At 40.3% G+C, this 24,162-nt stretch overlaps 2 protein-coding genes across 2 annotated transcripts in view; one reads left to right on the top strand and one right to left on the bottom strand.

Annotated features, from left to right (window-relative positions):
- Positions 1–24,162, bottom strand: part of LOC129721159 (5-hydroxytryptamine receptor-like) — a 422,605-nt gene that overhangs the window by 100,199 nt on the left and 298,244 nt on the right. The window lies entirely within an intron of this gene.
- On the top strand, positions 8,218–11,772 carry LOC129720611 (uncharacterized). The gene has a single exon (XM_055672101.1). It carries the CDS (start codon positions 8,218–8,220, stop codon positions 11,770–11,772), a length of 3,555 nt encoding a protein of 1,184 aa, XP_055528076.1.

The following is a 24,162-nucleotide window of genomic DNA, read 5'->3' as shown; positions in this document are numbered from 1 at the left end:
AGAGCTCAACAAAAGAGCTTTTTGTACATACGTCGGCCTAGTAACGGGGCACTGTCCGAGTAGATATCATTTAAAGAACATTGGCCGGGTTCAGGATGATATCTGTCGCTTTTGTAATATGGAAAGCGAGACATCGGAACATCTGCTGTGCAGTTTTGGTGCATTATTTAAACGCAGATCAAGGTTTCTTGGCAGTGGCTGTTTACAGCCCGAAGAGATTTGGTCTTTGAATCCTGGGAAGGTGATTGGCTTCATAAACCATATTTCACCTGACTGGGAGCGTGTCGGTGCAGGTACCTGCTCACTCAACAATAGTGGTCATTGTATTTTGCAAGGGGACACGTATAGCAATTGACTGGGATATATATTGCAAAAGTTCACATCAATGGACAACGTAATTCTAATTCCCTAACACAAAAAAAAAACAAAACTGTGAGTTATATTCAAAAGTACTTAAAAATGAGTGACAAGTTTGAGTTTTGCGTGGAATCGGGCGCCAACTGTGTCAAAGTCGCTAAGCATCGCATGTCCGACATCGCGAAAGAGGGTAGGTGCAGCCGTAAATCAGATGACAAAGAGGAAGAAGTGGAAAATAAAACCCAGGAATGACAATTTTAATTTTACGACGCAGGGATAGCTGACTGAAGGTAAAAAAATTATTAGGGGCTTTGTTGTTGCGATTATTAAGATTTATAGCGTTTTGAAACTAAACGCGTTTTTCTCAAAACCATGTTTTCAAAATCGGCGAGCAGTAGAACTGAAAAAGTTTACATCCGATTGACATGAAATTTTAACTGTTCCTTCTTCATTAGATTATCTAGTGAAGTACACACGATTTTAGCGATTGATTAACATCAACTAAAGTTATAAACAATCAAAGTCGATTTGTTTTGTCGAAACAGAACTTTTTTTTTTCAAACCGTTGCCATTTTGCGAAGAAAAATTCTAAAAATATAATCATGTGCACTTCACGAGCGACACTTAGGGACCATCCATTGATGATGTCACGCGTTCAGGGAGGGGAGGGGGTTTCAATTATTGTGACATTTTGTGACATGTGGGGGAGGGGGGGGGTCAGCCTGAGTGTTACATCACATTTAAACTCAAAAAAAAAAAGTCACATACCTAACTACAGAGTTCAACTCAGAACTATTTAAGATATTTGCATTATTCATTCATAGTTCTACGATCCCTTTTTTGCTCAAGATTTGCTTTAGATAAAATAAATGACAATTTTTTCTTCACGTTAAAAAGCATAATGTTCGTTAATTATGTTTTACCGTGCATGTTCGTTTATGGATGACAGCGTAATTTCATTAATTTTTAGTGTCTCTCAATTCAATCAATAAATACAAAACTTGTGACAAAACAGAAACAAAAATGCTTTGCTATTGTAACATGTGGAGAAGATTTGGATTGCGAATTGATTGAAGAAGAGGAACTAAATATTGATAGTCTTTCAAAAATCAGCAATGATGCTGCAGCTACTGTCCCGGCTTTCTATGTCGTCGAGATGCGACTCCATCAACAGCATCCTTGGACTTAGAACTAAACGCTTTCTAGTTATCTTCATCAATCTTTCCTTTCTTTTAGTTTCAGTTTTTCTTTCAGTAAAATCGTTCTTATTAAGAAAAAATGCATTCCTAACAAATTTCTCGATTTTCAATCAATACCAAAAAACTACCAAAAAAGGGGAGGAGGAGGGGGGGGGGTTAAAAACGTGACGTAATTAAGGGGGGGGGGGGTCGAGGAAGTTGTGACAGCTTGTGACAAGGGGGAGGGGGGGAGTTAATTTTTTCCAAATTTTGCGTGACATCATTAATGGATCGTCCCTTATGTAGATAATGAAAAAAAATTTTGTTTTGGTTATAGGTGGAGTTGGGCACGACTTCTACTGCTCGCCGCGGAACAACTTTCACGAAAAAAGCGGTTCACGGCAATCGCTGCACAGCCGCCATTTTGTAACAAAAATAACAATAAAAATATTTTTTCTATTCTGCAAGAGTTGCTCAATCCAATGTTATATTATTTATATACCTTACATCTCAAATGTCCTGTAAAAAAAAATCATGAAAAAAGCAAGGCTTTTGAGCATTTGGTAGATATAACCCCTTAAGATCGCTGAATCACCACTGGTGTCTGATTTCTAAAATACTTCTAAATCACCGATTCCAGCTCTTGCTACATTTCATTAGAAACTGAAGAGTCCAATACTTTTAGTCTGTTGAAGATAAAGCTGAGTGTTTGGCAGTCAGATTTTTGAGCATTTGAATGCCTTAGTAATTAATGTGAAATCGCGGCCACGACCCAAGTTACACTGACTGAGTTTTATTTATTTATGTATTTCTGGTCGCATTGATTTACGGGTTTAAATTTTTTTTATAAATTTACAGGTTTCAACTTTTTTTGTTAATAAACAAAGAAAAAATCAAGCACCTATCCGCTAAGTAGTGAAGTCACTAGCAAAAAAAGACATGAGACGAAGAAAATATTTCTTCGTTCACTGAATAAGACAGCATAAATTTTTGACAAATAAATTAAGCAAATAATTTGATATTACATGGCAAGCAAATATTGATCGTCGTTTCAAGCAAATATTTGCTTGATAATGCACACTATGAAGCTGCTCTTTACTTCTACGACGTAAGTTTCGTGTTTTGATACGATATTTAGTTTTATTGCAATATTCTATGGAAAATTTTCCGAGGAGCTCGGGAATCCCGGGATCCCGGGAATCAATATTCCGGGAAATCGTTCCCGGGATTGCAAACCTTAAATAAATCCAACAAAAATAAAACCGGTTTTTATCATTTCGCCAAATTCACGGTGAATTGTTTTTGAATGGGGACAAACTCGAAACGGCGGTGGTGTAATATTGCAAGCATAAATAGAGACGGAAAAAAGCAACAACAGAAATGTTAAAAATCATCGAATAGCCATTATAAAGTTGCTGGTTTCTTTTATTTTCGAGGCACATTGATGAGGTAACAAACAAATATAACAATTGTTCTAAAATTATATTCACGGAACAAAGCTCAATGGCAAGATTTGCTCCAAATAAAGCTTTGACATGAATTTAGAACAGGAACAATTCCTACCGTCTTTTTCCAGATTGAAAGGTTTCCGATTCCCACGGCCGATATCTTCAGATGAAAGAAATTACATTGAAGACCGAATGTCGATTTTGTGGCCGTCTGTTGCAAAGTCACAACAATGCGGCTTCGAGTGGACCTGTTTCTTCGACCTCTTTTTGCTATCTATTGTTCGTTTGTTGCTGATAAATGTTATCTGCCTTTTTTTGTCCGGGCTCTCTTGTCTACTAGACATCATTCTGCTACGAGACGACGATTTGCCAGGGAATGAAAAGAAGCGTCTTTCAGTTGGCCGTCCGGAAAAGTAGTTGCTAGGGTGGTGGACACTAACTCGGAACGGTGATACTGTTAAGGTTTGATGGGAATGGTGAGCGCATTCACTCTGCAATTAGAAATGGCTGCAGTTTTGTGCAGTCAAATAAAGCGAAAAAGAAAGGAAGAAAGCGTACAATTACTGTACAACACCAACTGACAGTCATTAAGTTTTGCCAGCGACAGCACTTTAAAGGTATGGCAATTTAATTAAAAAAATCATGATTTTCAGTTTCAGGCTAGAAATGCTCTGCTAGTGCTAGTGGCAGCGATAGCGAGAACTAGATGAAGATGAATTGTGGGTTGTAGGGGAGTTAGACACAACATTCAACTACCGAGCTCTATCGCCCTCGGACTGACATCCACGAGAAATGATATGGGGAAGATGCCAAATGTGCGTGTGTGCGAGTGCTCATATCCTACCAGTTATTATTCCACTTCCGTGTTTGCGAGCTTCTGTCGGGAGTGACAGGAAATCATTAATGTATGAATGTGCACGAGGCAGGATGAGCGAGCGGCTTTGTTTGTTTGAGTCAAAGAGTACCAGAAGTTATGCGATTATGCTACACACGCAAATTAAAGTTTTATTAGCACTCAAGCGGACGACGTTCTGACTACTGAGCAAGTGCGAAGCCGAAATGTCTAGAGCTATCAGTGTTCTTGTCGGCGCTTGTTATAGTCAAACTTCGGTTAAATAGTATTTCCGTTGGCAAACACCAGGAATGCTTGCGTTTCATCGTTTTGTTTTCACTAGAAAAGTATATCTATTAGGATGAAATGCAAAAGGGGAAATAGATGCAAAAATTTTCTGTGAAATGATGTTGGTAAATCTTTTGGAGCCATTTTTGAGCATTTCAACATATGGCAATAAGTTTAGGTTAGAAATAACATTGGTATATCATCAATGATAATGCGTCTCCATTATGATGACATTCGAAGGAGGCGTCTAGCATTGCATCGATAGCATTAATTCGAACTTATCGCTCTCAATAAGTTATTTCTGATTCAATTTCGAATTTGCGGATATATTTTAGTTTTTCATTCTAAACAAACTTTTTGTTAATTCTGCCACCAAAATGTGATCTATATAGAGGTTTGTTGAATCTATGTTGTACAAGCTACAAATAGACGAAAAAATCCTGTTTTTTGATTAAAAATTCATAGTATTATACACGAAACTTCTGATGAAATATCAAACCCCAACTCCGAACTCGTTGATTAAGGGAAGTCACACTTTGCAGCTCATTTCTAGTCCACAGGACGGGTGAAAAGTCCCACCTACGACGGTTCTTTTTTCCACAAAACTATGCTCATAAAGCTTACCAATAAAATATGCACGTATGCATGCATGCACTCCTTCTAAGCAGACTATGAGTACAGCAGTGCCCCGAGCAGCTGAAACAAAACTGACATCCTCGTGAAAGTTTCACACCGGACTACTTTCTGAAGTGTGATTTTTCTCGTGTGTTATAAACTGTCCTAAGATGCACTCGAAAGTTGCTCCTGTCTCCGCATAACTGGTTTGCTCTTGCTAGGTTGTTAAATTGTTTCTTATCGAGACAAAATTTACAAATTATACACAACGTCTGTTATTGCGCGGCGCTATCGCTGCTCGTTAGGTGTGAAAGTCACTTGAAGCCAGGCGTACAGTGAAAAAGCAAGTGATGTTCGGCTTTTTGTTGCTGGCACAAAACTTTCCACGATAAAACCGAGCGGTTTCGCGCTGATGATGTCGAAAGTTGCGAACACGCCAAGAAAAAACTTTTGTTACCCCGTTAGGGGGTGTTTTGTGTTGATTAAAATGGGGCTATTATACGAAGAAATGGAGCTTATAAATTTTGCTATTGCATTGTAGCAACTTTTGATGTCTCGCAAATTCACTCAAAAATCGGATTATCCTGTCACGTGACGAGTTGGAACGGTTTTTATTCGCCTCACAGCTGGCTGTCAAAAAAGGAGACAGCATCGATTACGGTTGTAATTAGAATCAAACTTGATTTCTAATTTCATCACCCGCGAAAGTTCCCTCATTTACGGCAATTATAGCTACACTTGCGGAGAAAGTTTCTATAGGAACTTCTGCCTCGGATTTACACCTTCCATTTGGCTCAATAAAGTCGTGTATAATTTGTGGGTTGTGTTGAGCGTCGTTAAATATTTACGAATCCTAGCTTCGGCGATGGTGTGAGTAAATATCTTCGCCATTCGGTATCAACCAATGACGAAAGTAGCAGGTTTACAGCAGTACACGACATCCTGCAGGGACAAATTAATGTTCGATGATGGTGACAAGTGCCGGCTCGAGCTAAGAGCCTAGAGCTTGCTAGTCAGACCAGTCGTCAGGCATCAGCTGTTTAGTTATACGCTGCAGGGACTTATTTCGGGCTAATTATTTCACACTCAATTGGAGCACCTCGCAGCTGTTTACAAACAGCCGTTGGGTGTGAGAAACTGTGGTTACAGACCGTTAGAAAGTGTAATTTGCGGAGAGTTACAACTTTCACGGTCGAATTCGTAGAGTGAACGAGTATCGATTTTCATATTCCACTTTCATTATTAGCGTCGCATGTAGTCATAATAAATTTACGTCTATCGAAACGGCAGTTCTTTCTAGTTTACAGAAATAATGGCATAAATGACGCGATTTCTATGATTATAAAACTTGTAGGACCAGTCAATTTTTCTACCAAACAAATTATTAATAAATGATAAAATTAAAAAAATCTACAATTTCCAAATGAATCTTGAAATTTCAGTTCGTTAGATGCTAGAGGGGGTCTCGTGTTTTAGTAATTTTATTTAAACATATTACGCTAAACATAGAATTTCATAGTCGCACATCGCATTCGCTACTGTTTCCAATGATATGTTGGGGGTTGAGTGATTAAATGCAGTAGCAATAAGAATGAGATTGCATGTATCACAAACGAATTTACATGCTTTAAATAAGACAACTCTAGACAACATTCCTGCGCTAAAATAAACTATTTTCCCGTTAGTTTTGTTTTGATCATTAGAATATTTGACGTAAAATTACGTCTATCAGGAAAACGAACAACAAACTGTCCTTTTCAGGACAACACATAAATGATTGAAGATTGAACATTTTATTCATCAGGTTTAGCGCTACAATTGAAGGTTAATGTTATCTTATTTTGCCGCATAATGATCCTTTCATTCCTGTTCTGTACTGATGCCGTATTTAAATGTACAACATAAAATTCGATAGCACTTCAACACTTTGTTTGCACAAAATTCAATCACATAGTAACTCATTTGTTTTGAATTCGCTTCTGTCATCATGTTTCAACATTTTTAATCGTCAGTTTAAAGTTTACACTGGGGTCTTTTTTTACGCGGATGATTGAACCGCTTTTTAAGGGTGGGATTAGATGTACTTATACTGAACTTATTTGATACCGCGTACAAATAGTCTTACGAATCACATAAAAATAATCCGTGTTGTTAAGATTGGAATTTGTATAACAAATTTTATCATGCTATAAAGGATTAGAACCTTAAACGTGAATGATAGGCAAACGATATCGGTTAAACTGATCATCTCTACTGATTCACGCACACAGATATTAGGCCGCAACGGATAATCTGTAGGCGCGATCTCGCTGATCGAAATCTGAAATTGTTCAATAAAATAGTAGCGTCTAGATGGTCAAGTAAAGAGCATGTGTTAATTGTGTACTCCCTCGGTAAAATAAATAAGTTTTCGATCGCAAATGGTGACTTTTATTGCAAGCAGTTCACGCTTTCTGGAAATCTGTACGCGCGTTAATGAAATTTCATCTCGGCAATTTCGCTCGATAACCGGCTCATCCGGGACAAACTCCCCTGCGTAAGAAAGTTCATTTCTCCTGTGAGCAAAGCTAGCTACTCAGCGGCTAACATATTTGCGCTCAAAGAAGTTCGGTATGCTAGATTCCTGGCCATTCGAATCAAAATTCAACATTTTTGGTGCCGTGACCAGGATGTATGGCTGGGAAATTAGCCATCTTGTACTTATTATAATACTGGTACAATTATTCTGCTGAATTAGTGCTGATACATCTACAAGCGAAAACCAACATCTTTGTGAAATATTTCATCGATCAAATGCACTCAGTTGGGTACTCACGTAATTAGAATGATATTTTAACACTGTTGCCGATCATTATTCTGTATCGCTGTATTGGAAGCGAAAGAGGCGCAACGAAATCAATCACGTCTGCGGGGCAACCAGTACACTAGGAGAAACAATTGAACGTCTGGGGAATGAGTGCATAAAAAATTTATCGGTTGGTTACATTTGGACTCGCATTTTTGGCATAGAGGAATTGGAACGATTAAATACGGTTGCTGTCACAAATGCTGGACCGCGCGTGGGAGAGAGATTCATTTGATTATATACAAGGCCTAAATTGAACAGGGCTCAGGTGAGTACCTGTCCAACTTTTCTAAATCATCATTGGCGGTACTTCCTGGTCCGTGTGGTTATTTCGTTTTCGGTACGCATTCCTGGACTGGTCCTTCCTGCTTTGTTTGGAGAACACGACAATACACAACATCGGCATTGAACAGGATTGGCATCTTACTTTGCTTTGGCTGGACTTTTTTTTATAACTAATACAAGGCCTTTATTAGACAGGCTTCAGGTGAGTTTCTGTCCAATAAATTTACGCGTTCGTCAGAGGTGCTTCCTGGTCCTTTGTGCTTTCATTTCCGGTCTACTGCTTTGCTGAGTCTACGTTTTACTTAGCTGATATTGGTAGTTGGCATGGCGGACAAATTTATGAAAGAGAAGGTCGAAAGGCGAGAAAGAATGTTTCAGGCGCTTAAGCGGCATGTGCAATTTCTAGACGCATACGAGGTAGAAGCGCATTACGGGCAGGTTCAGAGCAGGTTGGACAAATTAGAGAAAAAGTTGGAAGAGTTTGAGGCAATCCAAGAGGAAATAGCAGAGTTAGATGAACATGGGGAATATGAAGAAGAAACTAACAGGGTCTCCGGCAAGTTTGAGCATGAATACTATGAGATACGAGCGGCGTTGTTGGCTAAGATAGCACCTAGCATTCAACCCATAGCAAATTTAGATACAACAATTGGTAGAAGCCACAATACTTACAGTGGGGTTCGTTTACCACAAATTTCATTGCCTGATTTTGACGGCGATTACACAGGGTGGCTTTCTTTTAAGTCAACATACGAATCACTTATTCATGAGTCAACTGATCTCAATGATGTGCAAAGATTTCACTATTTGAAGTCCGCTCTGAAGGGTGAAGCAGCTAAACTTATAGAATCGTTGACGATCACCAGTGGAAACTACGCGATTGCATGGGAAACTATTACTAAGCGATACTCGAATGAATACTTGTTAAAAAAGAGGCACTTACAGGCCTTGATGGAATACCCTAAAATTGAGCGGGAGATAGCTGCTAGTATCCACGGATTAGTGGACGAGTTTGAGCAACGATTAAAGGTTTTAAAGCAATTGGGTGAAAAAACCGAATGTTGGGGTGCATTGTTGCTACACTGGATGTGCTCAAAGTTAGACTCGCGTTCACTGCAGATGTGGAAGGATCATGCAGCTTCAGTAAGTGAGCCAACCTTCGAAGTTTTGGTAGCCTTTTTGGAAAAGCGCACAAGGGTGCTGGATGCTGTATCAACTAATTCAGTAGAGGAAAGTTCTCATAAGTCAATGAGCAAGCGTCCAAGGATAGCAATAAATGCTACTAGAACGGGTGAGCGACCTACGATTTGCCCATGCTGCAGTGGTGACCACTATATGGCTCGTTGTGCTGCGTTTTTGAACTTAAATAATAAAGAGAGGCTAGAGCTAATAAATGCTAAGCGTTTGTGCAGTAATTGTTTTCGAACTGGACACTGGGTGCTGGATTGCAACTCAAATTTTACGTGCAGAACATGTGGACGGAAGCATCACTCGCTCATTCATCCGGGCTTCCCAACTAACACAGTAAGCACTGCGATACCGACACCTTCGATGGAATCCAATCCAAGAGCTGCTACGAATGTTGCGGCGAGTGGAACTGAAGATGAACAATTCGAGGCACCGGAGCAAGAGGCTGTAGGGTCATATAGTGTTGAAACTGGAAGAAAGCTCGGAATATGTAATGTTTTCTTATCTACTGTTGTGCTGCAGATAACAAATCAGAACGGAAATAAGTTGCTGGCTAGAGCGCTACTCGACAACGGGTCACAAGCAAATATCATCAGTGAAAGATTGTGTCAGATGCTAAAATTGAACAGGCGATCGGTCAATATACCAATATGCGGAGTTGGGCAATCAGAGAGTAGGTCCAGATATGCAGTCAATACGATAATAAGCTCAAGAGTCACCAAATTCTCGGTTTCGATCGATTTTCTTGTGCTCCCACGGATAACCTCACAACTTCCTTCGGTGACTATTCCTACGTCTCATTGGAAGATTCCTGGAAAACTTCAATTAGCCGATCCACAATTTAACGTGTGCAACAGGATTGATATGATAATCGGAGCGGAGTATTTTTACCAATTTTTATATGAACGAGAAATGGGTCGCATATCGCTTGGACGTGGACTTCCCGTACTAGTCGACACAGTGTTTGGATGGGTCGTCTCAGGTAAATGTTCGGATGTAAATGATGAACCCGTGAATTGCTGCTTAGCTACTTCGGAGAATTTGATGGAAGCACTGGAAAGGTTTTGGCAGGCCGAAAGTCTTGATGAGCAACAAATTTGGTCCAAAGAAGAGCAAGACTGTGAAACTCACTACATTGGAACCCATAAGCGGTTAGAAGATGGCCGATACGAAGTGCGCATGCCCAAGCATGTCAACTTTACTAGAATGGTAGGTGAATCAAAGGACGTAGCGATGAATCGTTTTTTAAACCTGGGAAAACGGTTGGAAAGAGATGCTGAAATGAAGCAACAGTATCACGCTTTTATTCAGGAGTATTTGGATCTGGGTCATATGTGTAAGGTGTCTGAGGATGCTGCAGTGGATATGCAACCTCGGAAAATTCACTATTTGCCACATCACGCGGTAGTGAAGGAATCTAGTACGACCACAAAAGTGCGTGTGGTATTTGACGGGTCAGCTCGCACTAACTCTGGATATGCTCTTAACGACGCACTTTTAAAGGGACCCACCATTCAAGATTCGCTTCTCGGAATTCTTTTAAGATTTCGCAAACACGAAGTTGCCATAGTTGGAGACATCGCGAAAATGTATAGGCAAATTCGTTTGCATTCGGACGACACTTCCCTGCAGAGAATATTTTGGAGGTTTTCACCTGAGGAAGAAGTTGGCGTTTATGAGCTATTAACTGTTACCTATGGATTGACGCCTTCTTCCTTCTTGGCTATTAGAACTCTGCAGCAATTGGCTAAAGATGAGGGATCTGCTTATCCTAGTGCTCAGGCAGCCCTAATGCACGACATCTATGTTGATGATTTTATAGGAGGATCTTCTGATATAAACAAAGCTATTCGGTTACGGCGCGAATTAACAGAACTAATGTCTAAAGCTGGTCTCACTCTGCGAAAATGGTGCTCAAATCGCCCAGAAGTACTTGCTGAAATTCCTGAAGACCAATTGGCCACAAATATTTCGGTCGCGTTCGGAATAAATTCCGACGAAAGGATTAGGACATTGGAAATTACTTGGGATCCAAACTCAGATGAATTTCGCTTTTCATTTGATTTCACAAATAACACGAAAATTTGGACAAGAAGAAGCATTCTTTCCTCCATCGCTAGGCTTTTTGATCCACTCGGGTTAATGGCTCCGGTTGTGGTCACGGCCAAATTGATTATGCAAAGGCTAGCCCTGTTGCAAACTGGATGGGACTTCCCAGTCCCGGAAGAGTTAGAAAAAAGATGGAAGGATTTCCATGAACCTCTCACTGAATTAGCCGAAGTACGAATTAGCCGCTTTGCATTCATTGCTGATTGGATAGAAGTTCAGTTGCATTGTTTTGCGGACGCATCTGAGTTGGCCTATGGTGCGTGTTTGTACGCCAGATCGATCGATGCAGCGGGTAATATTCGCATAGAGTTGTTATCGTCGAAATCTCGTGTCGCTCCCCTGAAAAGAGTGACCCTACCGCGTCTGGAATTATGCGCTGCCAAGGAAGCTGCTTGTTTACATTCCAATGTGATAAAGTCCTTAGAGCTGACCGATACCCGGTCGTTTTTTTTGGTCCGATTCAACAATAGTGCTTCATTGGCTGAAAGCACCTCCCAATACCTGGCAAACCTACATCGCGAACCGTGTTTCTACAATTCAAACTCTCTCTCGCGAGCATACATGGCGCCATGTTGCTGGAAAGGAGAATCCAGCCGATTTAGTTTCCCGAGGCATGGGTGCAAATGATTTTGCGCAGAGTCAACTATGGAGGTTGGGACCACTTTGGTTACGCAAACCCCAAAATACTTGGCCTATTCAAATGGAAAATTCTGGCTTTGAGGAAGAAGATTTGGAACTTAGAAAAGTAGTTCATATTACAGCTGCTACTCCTACGCCTAATGCACTCTTCACGTTCCGATCAACATTAGAACCGCTTTTACGGATTGTAGCTTATTGCGCACGCTTTGCTCGCAATTGTCGCTCTCCGATGCAGGCAAATCGCACCCCGTTTTTAACTGTTGTTGAGTACGATGCAGCCAAGCTCAGCCTAATAAAGTTGTTACATACTGAGTGTTTTGAGGAGGACATCAAGTATTTACGAAAGCAGGGATGTGTAGAACGAAAATCACCACTAAGGCTCCTTAACCCATTTCTTGATGAAGATGATGTCATAAGAGTCGGAGGCCGTTTACGCCTTTCAAACGAGCAATACCACCATAAGCATCCAGCTATACTTCCAAGCGCACACCCATTTACCAAAATGATTGTAGATTATTTTCATCGCAAAACATTTCATGGCGTACGGCAACTTACGCTATCGACTATGAGACAGGAATATTGGCCTATTCATGGTAAACGTGCGGTAAACTCTGTACTGCGAAGCTGTATTCGTTGCTTCCGATGCAATCCGTCTCCCATTGACCAACCTACGGGGCAGCTTCCCTCGGCCCGTGTAAGCCCAAGTCGGCCCTTTTCTGTTACTGGTATTGATTACTGTGGCCCGTTTTACACGAAGCCCCCGCATCGTCGCGCCGCTGCTCCCAAAGTGTATATTGCAGTCTTTGTCTGTTTTGCCACGAAAGCAATGCATCTCGAACTGGTAGGTGATCTATCGACAGCTGGGTTTCTTTCGGCGTTTCGGCGTTTTTCTGGTCACCACGGAATTCCATCTGATGTTCACACTGACAATGCCAAAAACTTTGCTGGAGCCAAGCACGAGCTTAACGAGCTATACCAGATATTCAACGACGAAATAAGCAAAAGGCAAATTGGAAACGAATTTTCTGAGCAAGCCATCAATTGGCATTTTATTCCCCCAAGGTGGATTGTGGGAGGCAGCAGTACGCTCTGTTAAGAGTGCGTTGAAGAGAGAAATAGGCACCCATCAGCTCACTCACGAAAACCTCTCCACACTTCTCGTTCAAATAGCCGCCGCACTGAATTCTCGCCCATTAGTTCCGTTATCTGATGACCCTTCAGACCTCAATGTTCTCACTCCTGGACACTTCTTTATCGGAGCCCCTATGAAGGCACTGCCTGACCGAAACCTGCTAAGTACGCCCAAAAACCGCCTGATCCACTACCAGCAGCGAGAACAAATGTTTCAACAATATTGGCAGCGGTGGAGCAACGAATATTTATCTGAACTTCAAGCAACCAGCAAAGGGATCCAGCCAATTCCAATTCGAATCGGCAACATAGTTGTATTGCGAGAAGACAACATGCCACCATTATGCTGACCTTTGGCTCGTATCACCGATGTGCATCCTGGCAGCGATGGAGTGATTCGAGTAGTAACCGTGAAAACTGCTAATGGTATTTACAAGCGACCTGTATGCCGAGTTTGTCCTTTGCCAGATGACAAAATTGCAACGCAGATAAATCTCTCGAGCCCGCAGAAGGAATGACTGACATAAATTAAGTTTGTAAATGTTTAATGTATTTTTTAGTTTATGTATGCTTAGATTGAAGCCAGTTCAAGGGGGCCGGTAATGTTAAGATTGGAATTTGTATAACAAATTTTATCATGCTATAAAGGATTAGAACCCTAAACGTGAATGATAGGCAAACGATATCGGTTAAACTGATCATCTCTACTGATTCACGCACACAGATATTAGGCCGCAACGGATAATCTGTAGGCGCGATCTCGCTGATCGAAATCTGAAATTGTTCAATAAAATAGTAGCGTCTAGATGGTCAAGTAAAGAGCATGTGTTAATTGTGTACTCCCTCGGTAAAATAAATAAGTTTTCGATCGCAAATGGTGACTTTTATTGCAAGCAGTTCACGCTTTCTGGAAATCTGTACGCGCGTTAATGAAATTTCATCTCGGCAATTTCGCTCGATAAGCGGCTCATCCGGGACAAACTCCCCTGCGTAAGAAAGTTCATTTCTCCTGTGAGCAAAGCTAGCTACTCAGCGGCTAACATATTTGCGCTCAAAGAAGTTCGGTATGCTAGATTCCTGGCCATTCGAATCAAAATTCAACACGTGTTATTGTAAAAAAAATCGCGTTTAATAAAACGCATAAAAATAAACCACGTAAAAAAGACCCTAGTTTAGAGCTTAGTAGTGTGTTCGGAACAATTGTTTGTACGAATGACCCGCATAATCGCAAATTGACAAAAATTATGAAAAGTTTACTCAAATAAAAAAAAACTAACTTCTTGCGTCAAGAGATGAAGGAATAAGTTATTCAGAAAAGTTGTAGAAAATCAAAAAATATGAAATTTTGTTGAAAAATATGAAACTTCGTTGAACAAATGAAAATCCGATCTTCATTCGGTACAAAGTTATAAAGTATATTATATGGAACTTACTTAAAATTTAGTTTTTTGTACTCGACTATTGTCAGTTGCATTTTTCACGAAAGTATTGTTCGAAGGAATTGTTAAGACACGCAAAACACATATTTTTGCCAAAGATCATACAAGTCCAGCGCTTTCCCTTACAATGTTATATTGTATTCTAGCTTATTTTTTCGATAACTTCAAGAACGTATAGGTTAAAAAGGGGTAAGTGGAATCATGATGTAAATACTTTTCCTTGAAGTAAAGCTGAAGTAAAGCCTTGTAGGTTCCATTTGTCTCAATCCACCCATGTTAGAGTACTGAGAGCATATGTTAAAGTAGGTTTTCATATATCAAAATTACTAACGTTTTTGTATTAAGAGATAGAAGAATGATATATTTGGCAACGTTTCAGAACGTGCAAAAATATGAAACTTTGCTGAACAAACAAAATTCTTATCTTCATCGGGTACAGAGTTAAAGAATATTTCATGTAAAAGTTACTCAAAAGTTTGTTTTTTTGTACTTAACTTCTCGTTAGTTACATTTTACAAGAAAACGTTGTTCTGAAGAAGCATTTGCGCTTACTAAACACACCTTTGTGTTGATGACCACACATCTCCAGTACGTCCCTGGCTTTATTTTCCTCTTCTTCCTTCTTTTTATCTGATGTAGGGCTGCGCCTACCCTCTTTCGCGATATCAGACATGCGATGCTCAGCGACTTTGACACGGTTGGCGTTCGACCTCACGCAAAACTCAAACTTGTCACTCATATTTCTTAGTACTTTTGAATATAACTTACAGTTAAAAAGTGTAGAAAAAATCAAACAAAGAACGTTTACAATAAGAACGGCTGATCGACTAAACAAAGGGAAATTGTGAGTAAACACGTGCTGTAGAGACGCTGTCACGGTCGGAACTTGATGCAGCGACCACTATACTTCAAATTTGAAAAACAATATCGATCATAGGTAACTTCTACTAGTTCACAAAGCCTAGAAATTAAAAAAAGAAAACGAGCATCGCCAAAATAAACGAAAAATTATATTTAGGAGCATCAAAGTTGTTCGGTAAAAATTGATTTAAACGAATTTTGAGTTTAAATCAGTACTTGGACTATGTAGATTTTGATTCTAGGATAGTTTAAGCATGATTCAAGCCTATAAAAAAATGACAAAAGAATTTTTTTTTGGTGAATCTCTGAAAAGATTATCTCTGCTAGGGGCACCAAAATCGTTAAAAAGCCAAAATCTTTTTTTTTCACAGTTTGAGATCTATGATAAACCTGTGTAAATTTTCAATCGATTACTGCGAAAACGAAGGAAATCCGTTGAAAACTAACCAAGCTATAGAGTAGTGAGGGGCAAAAGTACGCACTTAATTGTTTTTGCAACAGAACTATTGCAAACAATTATTATAAAATTCGGTTTTCTTTCCAAGCGGTACATGAACTTGTTGTCTTTAAAATGTATTACCAGAGTTTTTCGAATTTTGTTTGTAGCATGATAATTTCACTTTTTAGAAAAAATACTCAATTGCGAACTTTTACCCAGCATGCGGGGCAAAAGTACGCAGTTTACGGGGCAAAAGTTCGCACTGCATGAACAGTGTATTTACTTCACTATCCTCAATAAAGTTTATTGTTTTTTGCTAGTTTTGCACTGATTCTTTTATGCTAAGTTAGAGCGGTGCCCCGAAACAATTTTCTTATATCCGGAAATCTGGTTTGCTGGGAATATGTTCTGAACCTTAGAAACTTTATGAATATTTGAACAGAATTTTACAATTATTGGTTCAAAGGTCATAAAATTACTTCCACAGGCCGGGTTGTGGGTGTTTTGGTGATATGTCCCGAAAATGGACCATCCGGAATAGATTCCACTGGGGCTTCTAGAGACCCGAATACGACACCAGATGCCATACTAGATTCCAAAATAGCGACTTACGGTTTCCGCAAAACAACTATAAATGATTGAATACCATCCGATATATGTACTTCTGGAATCGAATTGATACTCTGAGGTCAAGAATCAATTTCAGACGCTATTTTTTAATTAAAGATGGTGACTTCCGGTTTGCGGTTAACAGTAAAAAATGACCAAATACCACCCCATATGAGTTATTTCGGATTCGGAATGATGTCAAGAGACCTGAAAACGATTCTAGACGCCATCTTGAATTACAAGATGGTGACTTCCGGTTCCCGGAACACAACCCAAAACGGCCGAATACCGATGTGTGTATTCCACAGATTTTTAAACTCAAGATGGTTACTTCCAGTTACTGAAAAATATGCAAAATTGACCAAATACCATCTCGTATGAACACTTTTGGAATCGGAATGATGCCAAGAGACCTGAACACGAAACCAGACGAACCGAAAGTCGCCATCTAGAGTTTTAAAATGGCGTCTGAAGTCGATTTCCAGTCTCAGGGCACCATTTTATTTTCAGCAATTCACATATTGGGGGGTACACATTTTTTCCTTGCGGTTAATGGCACTTAGTGCGTACTTTTGCCCCACAATGAGTTTTCCAGCTGGTTTGAGTTTTATGACAAACTTCAAAATATTTTCGGCAAAACAAATTCACACTACAAACCACATTTATACAAGAGTATTTTGGGTTCTGTTGATTTCGAGTTTCTGTAGTTTTCCAATAGGTCAATCATAGTTTCCAAAACTAAGAAAATTAGATCAAAACAGCTCAAAACACAATTTTCCTCATAGCTTTGCACCATGTAAACGGAATGATATGTGTTTACATGTGTGATTACCTGACGTTATAATACTGCAAATTCATACAATGTTACCAGTTTATTTCGCTCGTATGTTTCGAAAAGGCCAATGCGTACTTTTACTCCGTGCGTACTTTTGCCCCTCACTACTCTAAGCATTCAAAATTGAACAAAAATTCATGGTCTGAATTCAAACATTGGTTTTACACCCACTCTTAGAAATTTGTCAAAAGACGAAGTTTCATGTCAAATATGTTTAGATTTTTTTCGAAGACATCGTTTTAGTGTATAAAAGTTTTTGACAGAAAACTTGTTCTGGTAAACATGATAATAATCAGTAAAAGCAGCAAGATGGTCAGAGGAGGAGCTAACCGAATACAACAATTTCAGTAGAATACGGCGGGCGAGGTAGGATATCTCATTTCGGCGTTTTTGACGATATGCGGCCAACGGTTGTCGTGGAAAATAGACGCTTTGTCGTGTCTTGCCTTGTACAGTAAAGTCTCTTTTTACACGGTTTCATTTTACATACACGTTTTTTTACGACGATTTACCAAATTACGCGGTTTTTTCACGTTTTTTACACGGTACGAAAACCCCCATAATTTTTTCCGCTTTGGATTGTCATAAAGACTTCATTTTTCATCACCGGTCACCATAAAATGCAAAAAGTTTTCCGTTTTTGCCGTTGTTGGAGAAGCTGTTTGCAAATACCAATAACCTGACTTTTATATTTATTTATTTGGTTCCACACGAAATATAAGATGATAGGGAAAAGCCAGAAATTAGATATGGAACCCCCATTACTTTTTAAGAACCTTAGTTCTAACAACATTCCAACACCTGTATTATTATAGTCAGTGTCCACTAACACAGCGGTCAGTATGCCGTGACGTACCCTGGTGGAATGATCAACTCAGTGACCTTCGTCGGGAAACTAGGCGGGACTGGGACGACTACAGAGCGTCCTTCACTAAGTACAACGCCGAGCTACGCAAGGCTAAACGGAAAGAATTAGTTGCTGTGAAAGAATCCAAACTCTGCCGGAAGCTCGGCGGCTCCAAAAGGCGACCTGTCCAAAGACCTTACCAACGATTTAGGACAAGTAAGAAAAAAGAGGATGGATGCCTCACTGCCACTACCAAGGAAACGTTGGAGGTTCTAATGAACACCCTGGATCGACAGAGACCGAAGAACCAAATAGTGATTGGTCGCGGCGGGACAATTCGAGACATATGGCGTCTCGGGAGTCCATCCTGCTGGCCCATCGACTGTTCACGGAAGCTTCAATAGGTTGGGCTGATTCGACCCTATGAAGTCTCCAGGTCCAGACGGCATACTACTCATCTTTCTACAAAAATCGGATGCAGCTATAATGTCCGAACTCATCAACCTCCTCAGAGCCAACTTTATACTGGGCCATATTTCGGATAACTGGCTGAAGGTGAAGTAGTGTTTACCCTTGGAAGAAAGGAAAAACCCTACCTCAGACTTTCAGACCCATAAGTCTGACTTCATCACTTCTCAAGTTGATGGAGAAAATAATGGATAAATATATCCGTGATAAGTTTTTTGAAGACTCCCCGCTGCATAGGAACCAACATGCCTATCAAAGCGGCAAGTCCACAGAAACTGCTCTCACAGCTTAGTGACGTTGACTAAAAAGTCCCTGGAATATCAGGAGACGGCGCTATGCGCCTCTCTTGATGTTGAAGGGGCCTTAGATAACACGTCCTTTGCATCAATTAACACGGCTCTTTTCAATGAGGGAATCGACCACACTTCAAGGAGCTGGATACACGCAAGGCACTTTATTAGAGTGATCACAGCAACCTTGGGAGATTCGTCTGTAACAATGTCGGTGATCAAGGGATGCCCGTAAGGAGGAGTTCTCTTCTGGGGAGTAAGACCTGGGGACTGAAACCAGACTTGGCACTCTGGTCTTACAAGACCATTGCCCGACCAAGCATCACCTATGCTGCCCTTGTGTGGTGGCCTAAGGTGAACGAAGTGACTGTCCGAGCCGACCTAAAAAAAGTTCAACGACTTGCATGTTTTTCGGTTACCAGCTTTATGCGAACAACTCCAACTGCAGCCATGGAAGCTATGCACTGCCTACTGCCTCTACATCTTCATGTGAAAAAAGAAGCAGAGCTTGGTTGCAAAGGTGGAAAACTATACTCGAAGGGGACCAAATCGGCCACCTTCGCAGACTTAGGGAGTTCAAACTAACTCCGCTATTAACTACAGTCTCCGACTGGATGGACGTTAGGACCAACATGGATATTCCGTATAGAGTGATGTAAACAAACCGCTCTATGTGGAACAACAGAGGGCCTAATCCTCCACTTGGTATCGTTAGTTTTTATACGGAAGGCTCTGCTATATCTGCGCAAAAATTTGTCTGAAACGCAACTACAGACATGCGAAAATCGGTATATTCTCGGACAGTCAAGCAGCACTACTAGCACTTAAGTTCGTCAAATACGCTTCCTAACTTGTTTGAAAATGCTTTGAAACTCTACAGGAACTTTCCCGACAGAACTCAGTTTTTCTGTTTTGGGTGCCCGGACATTGCGGAGTCGAGGGTAATGAACACGCTGACTACCTAGCAAGACAGGGATCAGCTCAGCGGTTTATTGACCCCGAGCCGTTTCTGGGTACGTTCAATTCCGCTATCAAAAGCGAGCTACTAATTTGGGAAAGGCTAGGAATAGCATCCCAATGGCAAAAGGGTTGTAGACAAGCTAAAAAGTTAATCTATCCGAACCTCGTAACCGCCAGAAAGTAATTTAGTCTAAATCGTAGTAAACTACGGATTACGGGACTCCTTACCGGACACTGTCCAGCTTTTAATCTTTTAAAGAAAATTGGTGTAGTGTTGAACGACACCTGTCGATTCTGTAAATCTGAACCAGAGGGTTCAGAGCATTAACCTGTGCACAGCAATCGGGACCAGCCACAAAAGACAATCAGTAAGACTGTCGCAGTGGCATTTCAGTACCCAGTGCCCTTCAGGCATACATTGGATGGTTCATAATGGCCTCGTCGGATTTCTGTTTTATCAGCTCGCGAACGACAACCACCCCACGCCACGTCGTTTGCCGGTGCCGTCACTCTAAGAAACTGCTGCAAACGATCCCTCGCTGCAACCAAAACCTTCTCCAGCTAACAGTCCTTTTCGTGCAAGGATCCCATCTGTCCGACTGGGTTCAACTTGCACTTCTGTGCGACCTGAGCAACTCTCGAGAAACGAAACGCTTGACAAACTTGTGTCCTCGACAAGGTTGATATTTGTTGACACTCTTGCGTGAAAGTGAAAAAAAGCATCCATGGACGTTATTTTTTTTACAATCCTTTTAGAGTTCTCCCTTCCCGCTTTTTGCATGGAAGTGAACTGTCAAAACACCTCATTATATTTCATGTGATGGAAGCAAGACAACAAAATCAGTTTATCAGTTAACGAGGCATCGGACAGTGTCAGTGAAAAGTGTTTCGATGAGGTTCATTTTGGTTGAGTGGACTGTTTGTTTTTCTTTTTCGCTTTGAAGTGAAGATCATTTGGTTGGATTTGTCGTCAAATTTTATTCCGTAACCGTGAACGATGCGCGCGATCTATTTCATCTGAGTATAACAGCACGTTACTAGGACGAAAATCTAGTGTATCTGAAAGAGTGCTGCGATCATTGGAAGTGAAAAATGAAAATGATTGGCTGTTATTTTCGAAGAATTTTGCTGGGAAAAATGACTTTTATCAGCACTGATCTAGGCATATGTTAAAAAATCTGGATAAACGAAGGTAATTTTCAACCTTGTATTAGAAAAATGTTGGGGATAATATTTTTATATTTTAACTATCCAACGGTGTATTAACTATTAAACTCGGTGCAGTTATTAGAAGTTGTTAGCATTCCAAAACTTTTATTCCGTCAACCAAAAACGTTACGTATTTATCACAGTTTTCACAGAATGTACCCCAGTTTGGTGAAAAAAGAGACTTCAGACACTTGAGACCGTTCGTACAATTGTATACAATAGAAAAATGCATTACGACACATAAAACTGGCGATAACTATTCCATATTTCATCACAAAATCAACGTTGTGCTCAGAACTATCTCCAACCTAAGATTATATGATCCAAAATACAATTTTGTAACGTAAAAGAACCGATTCGTGTCATAAACCGAGATCGATTATTTTCTGATGGGCAGTGCAAATATCGTCCACTGTTGTTATTGTGAAGTTCTGACAACTCGATTGATTTTAACTGTTACAAGGTTCATTATCAGTAGGTAGGTTCCTTAATCTCGCAAATCTACTATTTACTACATGTGGTTCGTGCAGTAACGCTAACGAATGCTTTGTTTTTTATGATTATTAGGAATAGTCTCCGTTTCTTAAAATGAGAAACAAAGGTTTTACATGATTTTCATCATAAAATAGTATAACGCATAGACGAACTCTGACGAACTATTTTGATAAAATGTCTTATTGTCTCATGTTATCAACGGCAGCAACCGTAGTGCTAAACTTTAACGAGTTGTGGGGTTTGACAACCGCACAAATTTCAAACGTTATCACTGATAATAATGCACAAAATATGGTTCCAGAGCTGCATCAGAAGGTTTCACCACTTCGAAACATTTAGCGTGCTTCAATCACACTTTAAATTTCGTACCATCAGCTGCTGTAGATTACCAGCTTGTAAGTGAATAGCGTATTGCAAACGTGCTCGGTATACCGAATTTAATAAAAAGGGTAAAAGCTATTGTTACTTTCTCACATATGAGCTATAAAGTTAGTAAAATGCAGTTTGAATCGGGAGTATCTGAGAAGAAACGTACGCGTTTCCACAAGGTGAAACCTCACGTATTTAATGTGTCAACTTTTTTCAAATGTGAAATAAAAATTTCTCTCGACTTACCAGGTTTAGGTTAAAATGTTCACAGCTACTGAACTGGATTCCTTAGCATTCATTCAAAAGTATTCGTTGCCATTTTGTAACGCAACGATAAAAGTGTCATAATTCTAGAATTAGGTATGTTCATTAAAATAGCACTAGTAGTATCAGGAGCGATAACTCTGATGAAAAATAAAAAATAGAGCTAATACAACTCATACTTGAGTATTCTACGAATGAACGCGCTGAAAAATCTTAAGCAGGCTATAGAATTCTCACGTCACAACGATAAATCAGCGAAAGAATTCCTCGGACACTTTAGCCATCAAACCTATCATCAATAGCAGCACACATTTGAAGTCTTGGAAGTAATCCGATTTGCTTATGATACTAAACAGCCCTTCGCATTTCATCAATAAAACCTTGAAACACTATTAAAGCCTGTTATAAACAATAATAATAAATGATTTAATATGCATTTTTCGACAAATTACTTACCAGCACTAAAGAGTCCTATCAGCTGTCTCCTGTTAAAACCAAACAATTGCTGTAAAAGATTCACAACAGACCCAACGAACAAAGTTTAGCGGCCACAGCTCAGACACCCAAATCACAAACTTGCTAAAAAGAGCTTCGTTATTACGTCGTCAGCTTCGGAATGGAATACCACCGGAGCTATTCTGCCCATAATTCAAAAATTGGCTAATATGCCATTTTTACCAAAGACGAGAAAACATTTTGTCGTGATTATTTTTTTTCTTCATCTATAGTTTATTTGACACGGCACAAATACAATTCAATGTTTAACGGCGCCAATTATATCTGGTAGCTTACTTTCTAAAGTATCTTAATAACTAAAAGCAAATTTTTTATCCTCGCTGCCGACTACGAGCTGAAACTAAATCTAACTTAAGCTAGAATGTTTTGCATGAAAAGCACTGATTTGTTGTTTGATGGTTTTCCATCGCCATAGGTAAGCAGCATATTGAATATATTCCGCTGCTGGGCCAAGATATTACGGACTGGCATATTGGGTTGTCTCCCTCGGGGCCTGAGAGTATCGTGCGGGTCTAGTTGCTGTTTCCGGATCCGGGGTCTTAACGTGTTCTTGTCGTTTGGTTGGATGTAGGCGGAAGGGGATAGGACTAAACTGGGGCGTGGATGGATTTCAGGAAAACGTATATAAGGGACATGTAGGATAGGTCACGGCTTGCCAAGACATCACGAACAGGAACAGCCGGCTGCCTACCTTCGGCCTGCAGGGAAGCTACTAATCTAGACCTGGCGTCACGGTGTACAGGGCATGACCAAACAACGTGCTCTATGTCGTGATAACCTTCACCACAGGCACAGATACCACTCTCCCCGAGCCCAACACGACGGAGATGCGCGTCAAATCTATAGTGATTGGACATAAGCCGGGACATCACGCAAATGAAATCCCGACCTACATCCAACCCCTTGAACCACGGGTTCGTCGATACCTTGGGGATTATGGAATGTAACCATCTTCCCAGTTCCCCCTTGGTCCAAGAATTTTGCCAACTGATGATCGTATTCTGACGTACAAATGCGAAAAATTCATTAAAGGCAATTGGTCTTTCATAAATATCACCGTTTGTTGCGCCCACCTTAGCCAAAGAGTCCGCCTTCTCATTACCCGGTATCGAGCAGTGAGAAGGGACCCACGCTAAGGTAATCTGAGTAGATTTTTCGGATAAAGCACTCAGATGTTCCCGTATTTTCCCCAGGAAATACGGAGAGTGCTTAACATCTTTCATCGATCGGAGAGCCTCAATGGAACTGAGACTGTCCGTAAAGATGAAATAATGATCCGTGGGCATTTTTTCGATAATCCCTAGGGTGTACTGAATTGCAGCTAATTCTGCGACGTAAACAGAAGCAGGATTATCGAGCTTATGGGAGACGGTTAAATTGTTATTGAAGATACCGAAGCCAGTGGACCCATCAAGAAGTGATCCGTCAGTGTAGTACATATTGTCGCAGTTGATGTTTCGATATTTATTGGAAAAAATTTTAGGGATCTGCTGCACGCGTAAATGATCCGGGATTCCACGAGTTTCTTCTATCATGGATGTATCGAAAAACACAGTAGAATCAGAAGTATTTGATAAGTCGACACGATTTGGAATATTCGAAGAAGGGTTAATATTTTGGGACATGTGATTGAAATACAATGTCAT

Source organism: Wyeomyia smithii, chromosome 2 (assembly GCF_029784165.1).
Source record: "Wyeomyia smithii strain HCP4-BCI-WySm-NY-G18 chromosome 2, ASM2978416v1, whole genome shotgun sequence".
Taxonomy (NCBI): domain Eukaryota; kingdom Metazoa; phylum Arthropoda; class Insecta; order Diptera; family Culicidae; genus Wyeomyia; species Wyeomyia smithii.
Note: the sequence above shows the minus strand (reverse complement) of the source record. Positions and strands in the feature narration are given on the sequence as shown.

Bases quoted from the DNA above. Each gene is read 5' to 3' on its own strand.
- LOC129720611 (XM_055672101.1), top strand. From the start codon at position 8,218: ATGTTTCAGGCGCTTAAGCGGCATGTGCAATTTCTAGACGCATACGAG.